General features: G+C 39.8%; 1 protein-coding gene across 1 annotated transcript in view; it reads left to right on the top strand.

Annotated features, from left to right (window-relative positions):
• Positions 1-4,849, top strand: part of LOC118174476 — a 25,309-nt gene extending 20,460 nt beyond the window's left edge. Inside the window, exons 2-3 of the mRNA XM_035339828.1 lie at positions 923-1,506; positions 4,836-4,849. Coding sequence (XP_035195719.1) covers positions 923-1,506; positions 4,836-4,849 — 598 coding nt within the window. The remainder of the gene's footprint in view (positions 1-922; positions 1,507-4,835) is intronic.
• Positions 4,850-11,061: the final 6,212 nt, after the last annotated feature.

Genomic DNA, 11,061 nt, shown 5'->3' on the forward strand with positions numbered 1-11,061 from the left:
AAGCAACCATTTCATTTAAAAATGGGGAGATTATTCTGGAGGTAAATGATCAAAGATACGTGGAAGTGTTGAGTTTGATATTGACAGCTATTGAGACCAAAGAGGAAATTAGTGAGGAAATCCTAAGTCAAGTGTTTTCTGGAGTATGATCTTCTAATGTACCAGGGAAGGTGAAGAAAAAAAAAAAAAAAAAAAAAAAAAAGCACTTCCAATACAAATTAAACTTAAGGAAGGAAAACAGCCAGTCAGAATTAAACAGTACCCCTTGAAAAGGAAGACAGAGAAGGAATTAGCCTGATAATTGATTAAAATGCTTAACACCAGAACTAACTTGGTTTACCATTTTAGACGTTCTTTTGCCTCCCTCTCCATGAAGCCAGCCAGAAAACCTTTGCATTTGATTGGACAAGCCCTAAGAGTGGGCGCAAAACACAGCTCACATGGACAAGGTTGCCTCAGGAATTTAAGAACTCACCCACCTTGTTCGGAGAACTATTTGCAAAGGACTTGGAGACCTGGGAAGCCCCATCAGGAGAAGGCAGGCTGTTGCAGTATGTAGATGACCTCCTCATAACCACCCAGACAGAAGAAGCATGTGTGGCCTGGACGGGGATTGCCCTGGGAATACTAGCACAGGACCAGGGCCCATATCGAAGGGCAGTTCCTTATTTTTCTAAGCAGCTGGATGCTGCTGCCAAGGGATGGCCTCAGAGCTGTTGCAGCAGTGGTGCTAAATATCCAGGAAGCACGCAAGTTCACCTTGGGCCAGAAAATAACTGTGCTAGTGTCTCACACAGTGTCTGCAGTGCTGGAAGTGAAAGGCGGTCACTGGCTTTCCCCACAAAGGTTCTTGAAATGCGAAGCTATCATGGTAGATAGAAATAGTGGTAACTAACATTGTCAACCCCGCTTCTTTCCTCAGTGGAAACCAAGGGGAACCAGTACATCATGACTGGCTGGAGACCATCAAAGCTACCTACTCCAGCCGTCCAGATCTGAAGGATACTCCTTTTGATGATGTGGAGATCTGGTTTACTGATGGGAGCAGCTATGTCATCAGCGGAAAACGACATGCTGGGTATGCAGTTACCACTTGCAAAGAGGTAATAGAGTCCGGACCTTTACCAACAGATACCTCTGCACAAAAGGCCGAGATAATTGCTCTGACCCATGCCTTGGGAATGGCAAAAGGAAAGAAGATAAACATCTATACGGACTCGAGATATGCAGTTGGGGTTGTACATGCACACGGAGCCATTTGGAAAGAAAGAGGACTGTTGAACTCACAAGGGAAAAACATCAAACATGTGAAAGAGATAATGCGATTATTGGAAGCGGTTCAGCTCCCTGAAAAGGTAGCAATCATGCACATTAAGGCACAAGAGAAGGTGAGCTCAGAATTGGAGGAAGGAAATGATCTGGCGGACAGAGAGACAAAAGAAGCAGCAGAAGGTGAGGTAGCAACTGAAGGAGCCCTGATTCCAGATGGGCAGATTCCCCTTGAAGGTAAGCCTGTATATAACAAAAAGGATAGAAAATTAATCAAAAGTCAAAAGGGAAAATAAACCAAGAGGGATGGGCTATTACCAAAGAAGGGAAGGGGAAGCTAGTCATCCCCTCCAATTTATTGTAGTCACTGGTAAAGAAAAAAACACCAGAAAACACATTGGGGAATAGATGCTTTGTATAACTATCTAATTGGAAAAATTATTGCCAGGAACTTATATGCTACCATCACTCAAATAACTTAATGTGATCTTTGTCTCCAGACTAACCCCAAAAATGCCCCCAAACCAAAACCGGTTCAAATTGGAAAAGGCCATGGGCCTGGGCAAGAGTGGCAAATTGACTTTTCTAAACTTCCAAGAAAAGGGGGGGGTGTTGATATTTACTGGTGTTAACAGATACCTTTTCAGGATGGCCAGAGGTTTTCTTTTTTGGCAGAGGACTGCCAAAGCCTGAAAGGTAGCTAAGTCTCTTGTAGAGAAAACTTTGAAACCACAGTGGGAAGGACTATACCAGGTGCTCCTTACTACCTTCACCGCAATTAAGATCAAGGAACAGAGTGCCTGGATTCACCATTCTCGAGTGAAGAAAGCTCCAGAAGCCCCCTGGTAAGTAGCGCCGGGTGACAGTGAACTGAAACTGAAGCTTAGTCGAACAAAATGAGGACATTACGGTCGGGAGTATTTAGTAATATAATTAGCAGAAAATTTAGTTAACAGAATCATTTTATTTTTGTGGCTTATAGTTGTAATTGTGATTCAAGAATTGGAAGGTGCCTCTATGACAATAGAGAATGGTGAGTGGCCTTGGTCCGAAGCCTTAACAATAGAGGATAAGAGCATTAATGGAAAGTTAGAAGTTGTGGTTGTTTGGTGAACAAATGGTGACCATTTCCATCAGAATGGCAAAAATTAGGGGAAGAGTGGACACACCAAAGAACCATAGGGGATGAAATTAAAATAGGGTGCCGAATGATTAATGGAACGACCCACGAGAAAGTAACGAAGATTTTAGTAAAACCAATTTCCAAAAGTGGCCAATAAGAAGGTTGTATCCACCCAGGTAAATTAGATTGTTGGTATAATTTTATATTAACACAGACTGTAGCAATTAGCTGTTTTTGGCTGGACGATATGGTCACAAAAGCAGGCACACCTCAGGGATAGGAAACGAAGAGACTTAACTGGAATGCTAGGAACAGGATTAGGGGTTTTAAATGGAATTGATTCAGAAATATTAATGAATAAGTTGGCCACAGCAACAAGTGATTTGACCAAACTAAAACAGCCCCTACAATCATCCTTATTGGCATTGGGAACTAGCCAATGGCAAGTGTCAAAGGTGTTACCAAGATGGGAAAAGGCTGAAGACCAAGACCACAAACTAATAATAGATGCACTTAGTACGGTTCAAGATAATGTATCTTTAGCTCTTAGTTGTATACAAGCACAGTTATGGATGCAGGCAACAGCTGCCTTGATCATTAGGGAAGGAACTGAAGGCATTTTCCCGGTTGAAGTCCGAAAGACTGTTTGGGACAATGCCAATGATTTTGAGAGGAAATTCCTGTCTTGGTGGACTCTGGTAAATTTTACCTATGATCCCATTGTTAATGTGGCTACTGCCTTTGTGCTTACTAGACGTAATGCCACAGTTTATGTTATCCACCCCATCATTGCACTAGGATTAAACCATGAGGAGACAGTACTCTATCCTTCGGAACACAGAACATGGGCACAGATGGGGAATGGGAAATGGCAGTCTATAAATCTGGAATCATGTGGGAACAACAAGGATTTATTTGTGAAAGCGACACAATTGATGCTCAGGATGTATGTCTTGACACTGAGCAAGATGTTTGCCACTTTGAAATTCATCCAAATACTAGTCAAAAGACTGTGCTTGTATATATTGGTCAAGGCTGTGTGTGTTTAAGAACTGCTTGTGCTTTTGTAGAAGTAGATAAGGAGAATATAACTCTCCCTAGCAGGAATCATTCTAACTTTTGTATTTGTAACTTTGTTAGAATCATCGGATGTGATTTTCTATATTTCGCACCACTGGTATCCCACCAGTTGATCAAGTCTAACAACACAATATATCACAAGTTATTACCTACACCTATTGGGATGAACCTCACATTAGTGAAGCAACTAGTTAAACACCAAGACCTGATCAAAATTTTAAAAAGCATTCAGGAAAATGGAGAGAAGACTCTAATCACTGTCCATCATGATACAAAGGAAATAAACAGAGTTTTGCAGAGAATAAAACAAGACACAAATCACAACTGGTGGGATGCCCTCTCTGGATGGTGGCCAACTGCAACCGGAATTTTGAACACATTATGTCACCCAATTATTGTTTTATTGGTATTAGTTGGTATAAGTTTAATATTGTCTTTTTTAATGCTTGTTTGGAATTGGAAATTGTTACAACGAATGGCGATATTAGCTTCCTTGACATGGAAGCTGGCAAGTACATGGCAAGGCATTGAGGGATACATCTCATAGAGATTGGGAAGAAAAATTTTATATTAAGTAAAATAATTTACTAAGATTTTCCAGAAAAGGGGGGACTGAAACACGGGATTAGAAATTAGAGAGTGACTGATTAAGAATAAATATATGGACAACACTCATTGTTTAATATGTGCTACATTTGCAATGTACTGGGCCTATGCTGAGCCTAGGCCTCCTGATGAGCCCCTGGGGCTCCAAGAACCAGATGAATGTAACCTTATTGTTCGGACTGTGAGCAAGGGCTCAAAGATAAGGAGGACTGTTTACAAAGGATAAGATAAACATGCAAGGCCTCAAGATAACAGGAGCCCCTCGGACCCCAAGAACCGGATCAAACCAACCTTATGGCTCAGATTGTGACCAAGGGCTCAGGGAGCATGCGCAGGGAGACGCGGTTAAAAGTTCAACTCTGAGGAAGACGTCTTACTTCATCCTGATGACCACCTGACGACCACCCGGACGGCCACCAGAGAATACTACACAAGCGCAGAAGGACTGATAAGATAATTAGCATATGAAGTTGGGCTAGGCGGAGCTAGGAAGTGAATATGTATAGGTGTGTTGCGAAACTTAATGCATATGTAATATTTTAGGGGATAAACGAGAATGCATGCGAGCAAATTGTTGCGCACGACTTTAGTGGGACTACCCCCCGTGCTGCCCAGCGCTGAATAAACATACCTACTTTACAATCTTACTGATTGTGGAGTCAGTTTTCCGTGAGTCACAGTATCGCAATGTAATGTTGCAGCCAGAAAAGACAAATTGAGCAGTGATATTAATACCTTTTTAGGAAAAGGCTTTAAGATACAGCAGACTGAGTGACTGGTTAGATTGTCTACTTGTGTGCGATTTCACATGCCTGTGTGTGTATGGGATACCCAAAGAGCAAGAGAAAAATGTTCAGATAAACAGGTTACATGCCAAATTCCAGCTGGAGGTGATGAACAAACAAACAAACAAACAAACAGAAGAAAAAAAAATAGCACATTTAGGTTTGTCATAACTAAATTACACTTTAAAAAAAATAAAGCACAGAAGAGACTTTAATAAGCATAATGCTGTTATGCTTTCTTTCTCGGGATTTTTCACAAAAAGAACAAGCATTCTTAGCGTACACTTGAATTTAAAACTAGCAGGCTTTAAAAGCTAGACCTTACAAACTAACAGTATTTAGCTGAACCCTTTAGAAGCCTTCAACATACAGTGAGCTCCTCCCAGGTTTACTTCTGACTCAGCCAGACCAAAAAAATCTGGCAGTCATTCTGGCAGCACTTCTTCAGTTGAATAATCTGAATCAGGAATCTGATCTCTGTTCTGTAACACTGCTGGTGTTTTCCTCCCTGCCTTAAACCCACTGCCCTCCCTGGTCCAGGCGAGCCATGCTGGTTCCCAAGGCTTCCTGCTGCTGCTGCAGCAGCCAGCAATGCTTGCAGAGCTACACAAGCGTGGAGGTGCTTCTGGAGGGAGAGAGTGAGCAGATAACTGAGCAACTCAAATTATACACCCTCACCTTGATCTCTGACCCCCCTTGTATTAAGGCACCACGGCCACTAAACTTAGCTGGTTTACAAGGATTTTTTTTCTTCTATAAACGTTCTTGGCCCTTTGCCAGAAAAGCACTAGCAGCTGCCCTTTCCTAACAGCTTTTGAAGGCAAGATGAGAGAGCATTAAATTATTTTCAGATGATCTATTTATCACAGACATTTGAAAAAGAAATGCAAGTCCCAAGACACTGACTTCGTGCTTCTATATTAAAGGCCTCTAGCATTATTCTAAGTAGTGTATGCATTTCACAATGCCAATATACAATCACCCATAGCAGACATGGAGGGCTTATCAGACTGGTTACACTCTTGTAATGAGTTCATCTCCATGGCACTTTCTGGAACACATTTTTCTGCAGAATAACAAATAGCTACAGTGAAAAAAAAATGCAGTTGCAGCAGTGAAAACTTTGACCATCTGTGTTCTAACTGTGGAGGTTCACCAGCTGCAGCACAAAAACACTGAGTACCATCCTTGTGTGCAGGTGAGGCAACTGGAGCCAATAGGTTTGAAAGGTGACTGTAAATCCAGAAATCACACTTCTACCATTTTAACATCTAAGCCACAAGCCCTCAGAATGCTTCTTTTTATCTTTGCCATTTCATCATTGCTTACATAGCTGGAAATGAAGCATATTCAATCTGTTAGAGGCTTATGTACATTATATTACTGAGGAATGAGACAGGAAATTGAATAAAAAATAAGAAAGGTGAGGTATGTTATACCATCCCATTTAGGAGATTTCTGGATGTAAATCAAGGTCATTCCTAGATTATTTTATACACACTTGCTTTCCTTAGAAGACTCCTCAGTGATGCACATTTTACTGTCTACATTATTGACTCACAAACTGCCACCTGTTACGTTTCACATTACATTCCTGAGGACGACTGAGTAATTGAGACTGACACAGGAGTTGTCAGCACCGGGGAACAGCATTGCCTGAGCTCTGATTAGAACAGTGTATCTTAGTGAAAGTGCAACCTTCTGCAGTGGAACTTCTAGCTCTCTTCAAAATCAGAATTTTTTACTTTAGGAGGATTTGGCATGGCTTGGTTTCCTCCTTTTGTACACCCTGAAAGTTATCTAGTTATGACTTTTGAGGATACTTGATATTCACAATACTGGATTTCACACATACTCCAAAACACTTCTTCCTAAGGGACTGACAGAAAAGCTGAAAAATAACCCTTTCTGTCATTGGCTTATTGATCAAAGGTAATTTTGACTATTTTTTTCATCTTGCATAAAGAAGATATCTGTGTGCCAGATATCTTCTTTAAGATCAGATATAATCTTTGCAGCAATCTCCAGAATGCAGCTGCAAATGTAGGAAGAAGCAACAAACTCAGAGGGGAGAATATCTGTAAAGCACCAAGAACTGACACCCAGACTTAGCCATTTTGGTTTTGGACATTTGCTGCTCATGGCATTGGTGTGAGTGCCAGACAGCAAAAATATGCAGGACAAAGAAGGAAAAATAAAAATAAAAAACATTCCTCCAGTTGAATAGATGGAATAGGCAATGCCACCAGTGCCCCGAAAATCTGCATGACTGTGGCGCTCGCCTGTCCACCTGCGCTCACAGGGTGCTGCAGACTGGAGCTAGTGCCTGTACTATTGACTACCTGATTTCTTGAATCAGATTTTGGAAAGTTGTTTTAAGACTTGTTGAGTACAGAACACCTCTCTTTGCAAGGGTAATAAGGACATTAGGAAAGGATGAGGAAAAGCAATTACAATTTAAATTCAAAATTATTGCAATCAGTTCAAGACATTTAGGAAGACTCCCAGACAAATGTTTTACCCAATTTGAAACACGTTTCAAAGCACAAAGGAAGCATAAGAATGTTATTCAAAGGCAAACGCTGAGTAATTTCTTTTCTGCCTTCACACGTTTCTCCACAAAACAATGGATAAAAAGAAACAAGTGAAGGATGTTTTCCTCCATGGTATGAGATGGCCAACATGACCTTGGTTGGATACAGATGCTACATAATGTGGCTGTATCAAAGTTCAGTAAGCTAGAGCTTTTGGTGCAGTTGGAGAATGTAGATTAAGAAAACTGAAGAATATCCATCGAGCAATTGGGCATTTACAATGTTAAATGTAATTATCCCATGAGCATTCATGCGTATGCTCTTTATATGAAGAAGATTCAAATGCTCAGCAGCAGAGCTGTAACTAGTAATTACGTATTCAATGCCACAGTGAAAAATATTTAATGTAGAGTCTCTCAACATGATTTAATCTGCTGCATCCCTACAAAGTGCTTTATGTATTTAAGCAAAACGATGCCAGAAGGTTGTTATTCTAAGCTGGGAGGGCAGGTGTCACCTGTGCAGAAGGGGGAGCACACTGCCACATCCCTCACCCAGACTCTGGGAGATCTCCCTGTCAACTTCACAGAAAATGAAGTTAGAGACCTATCAAAGACATTTCCTCTCTCATGTGAAATGAGCTATTGTTCTTCGTATCAGCTGAAAAGTAAGTTTATATTGATGCGCCTGGTTCATATATATACCTTATGAACAATAACCTGGCTATGACAAATTTGAGGCAAAAGCTTTGCTAATGTCAAACAAATGCACAGTGCATTGGTATTTCTGATATCTACGCATCACTTATAAAGGTGTCATCTGAAACCTGAAGTTCAGCATGGCTTCACACTGAGCTTGGGCAGCCAGATCTGAAATGAAGACTCGCCTCTTCACTCACAGTGCATTTATCTGTACATTGGATGTACTGATTACACTGGGTCCCACCACAGCCTCCAAATATTTCACTGTTTTCCACAGTCATTCCAAGCAGAGGCCCAGTCATGCATGTGGGGAGCATTTGCACTAGAAGCACATCACAGGTCTCATGTTCTTTCCAGTTAATCCTTTAAAAGGAATACACGTGATAACGGATCTGTGTGCACCATTTCAATAATGGAGGCCTAATTTAAATGAAAATGTACTTTTTAGTTTAAAGTTTTGTTAATGAAAAATTGTTGTATAAATCCTATATGCCTGAAAATCTACACAAAAGTGCCTTAGATGTAGACATAATATAGCAGACTTCACTTTTAATTTTCCTTCCACATCCTGAAAAATTAGACCTCACAAATGAAGCTTTGTGACCTTCAGAAACAAATTGCCAAGTTGTTTAAAGGGCTTAATTATCCTCGCTCATGCCATAAATAGCAGGTAACAAATGAAAACATTGTCCCTTTAGGCACTGACTGGAAAACAAAATAGGGCTGATGTTATTTTCCACAGAAAGGAAACTACACAGTGATAGTACCAAAAATATATTTCAAACTTTGGTTTAAAAGACTCTAGACCTTGTAGCATGACAAAAATAGAACAAATGCAGTGTTTCTACTGCCTGATCCCACTGGTGCTAAACTTGATTCCTGCATAGAGCAAGGCTAGGCAAGTTCTGGGCACCTTCCACAGACCAAACACTTTCTTACCAAATTCTACAAAGCAGAAAATGCAAATCCATTCAGCTGGCTGAGATATTTTAAGCAGTGGATGAGGAGAGAGAAGAGAATAAATATAGCTTTATTATCATAGCACTTGAAAGGCTATAGTGACACACAGCAGGCTTAAAATTCTTCTGTAGCTAATTCAAGAAAATTAAATCTTTTACTCCTCTGCACTTAAATTTTAGGTGGTTTGTGTTTGATTTTGTTTGTTTCTTTGTTTTCACAGAATATTTTAAGGACAGTTTGGCAAGCAATGCATTTCTCAGAAAAAAATAATTATTTTACACTTGAAGAGTCCAAATGGCTTCAACCTGGGGGCTCCCCCAGGGATCCCACAGAAAAGGCAGGCTTTCTCCTGTGTCATGAGACAACTTGTCTGCAGTAGATATCATGTTGTTCCCCTGCCTTTCTCCCACCCTCCTCGCCCCTCCATCAAGTTTAAATGCCGCAATGAGTGTCTTCAGTCACAGGTTGATTAACATTTCAGATCTACTCTTTCCCCACAGTACTGCAGATGGTATTTATAGTTCTGATCTGACCTGAATGATGGTGAGCTATAGTTTACAAATAATTTGTCAGCTGTAGTACAGTATTTTAGATACATATCATCAAAATAGGGTCCTCCCTCCAAATGTATAAAATTATATATTGTCTAGGTACAGCTGCTCCCTAAAACACAAAATAATCATTTTTTTTGTGAAAATAGTGGCATCATTTGAGATTGTAAAAATAAGTTTTAGTTTGGAGCTGGTCCAGACAAAATAAATCTTTATGACTAAAAGACAATGTAACAGCAGAGGTAAATGTAAGAGTTAGGAACCAAGTACTTCCTTTCCTGGCAATTACAGAACACTAGATATAAAACAAGCTCCTAGTGGTCTGAACTTCTCAGTCCAAATATCTACATTTGGAGTTAAACTTTGTATTGAAAGCAGAGAAAGGGAAAAAAAAAAAAAAAAAAAAAAAAAAAAAAGCTAATTTTTGAGATAGTTTGTTCAAAAAGGCTGTCATTATTATATCATCTAAATGACAGGATTCAAAGGTATTTTATTGTCAGAAAAAAAAATGTTCGAACTATAGAATAATGCTTCAAATGCGCATTATCTTTGAAAATGTACAAACTTCCAACAGCCACGAGAGTAGTTTAATTAAAAACCTCTCTATTGATTGAAGTGTACGAAGCTCTACGTAACACAGCATCTGTACTGGTAGAGCCAATACAGCTTGACCTACCCGCTATGTAGGTCGGATACTACCGAAAAGCACATTAGAACAACACAGCTCTATAAATATTGGATTCCGAGTCCAATACAGTTCTATTCTCTCACCAAGCAGTCTAACAAAACCAAAATTTAATTGGCTTAAAAACAAATAAAATGCATTTGAAATGGGAATATTTTACAAATATAAATCCATTGCACTTAGGACTGAACTAGTATCTTCACAATTATTTGGAAGCTTTTGTTCTCCTCCAATCACCCTATTTTTTAATTCTTGTAGGCACAACTCTAGTAACAAAGAACTGATCCACATAATGTATTTATTCACATCTGCTGGACATTAGGGAAGAGAAGAGTGTTTCAGAGCTCAGAATGACTTAATTATTCATGGTTTAAATTATGTGGTCATAACAGCCTATCTCCTTATGATGCCTATAAATCATCATTTCAGTTGAAGACATTCTTAACATACAGAAGGAACATCAGGCACATGTTTATTGAAGTTGCAGACAAAGCAACAGAACACCCTTCACATCTTATGTTTCTGTTATGTAGGTGGATTGATAAGCCCAAAACAGTAAACCCACGTTCGGCACTTTTCAGTTGAAAATTTGAAAATAAACATGCTAGTCTATTTTTAATAGAGCATGGTGCACATTGCTAATTGCTGTGTAAGCAAACACAGTGGTTTATTAACACCACACAATCACTCCAGGAGAGGGGAACACTTGACAGACAGCCTGAGTCAAACCAAGCTGATGAATAGTCACATCCAGACAGGTTAGGGTC

Source organism: Oxyura jamaicensis, chromosome 14, assembly GCF_011077185.1.
Source record: "Oxyura jamaicensis isolate SHBP4307 breed ruddy duck chromosome 14, BPBGC_Ojam_1.0, whole genome shotgun sequence".
Lineage (NCBI taxonomy): Eukaryota > Metazoa > Chordata > Aves > Anseriformes > Anatidae > Oxyura > Oxyura jamaicensis.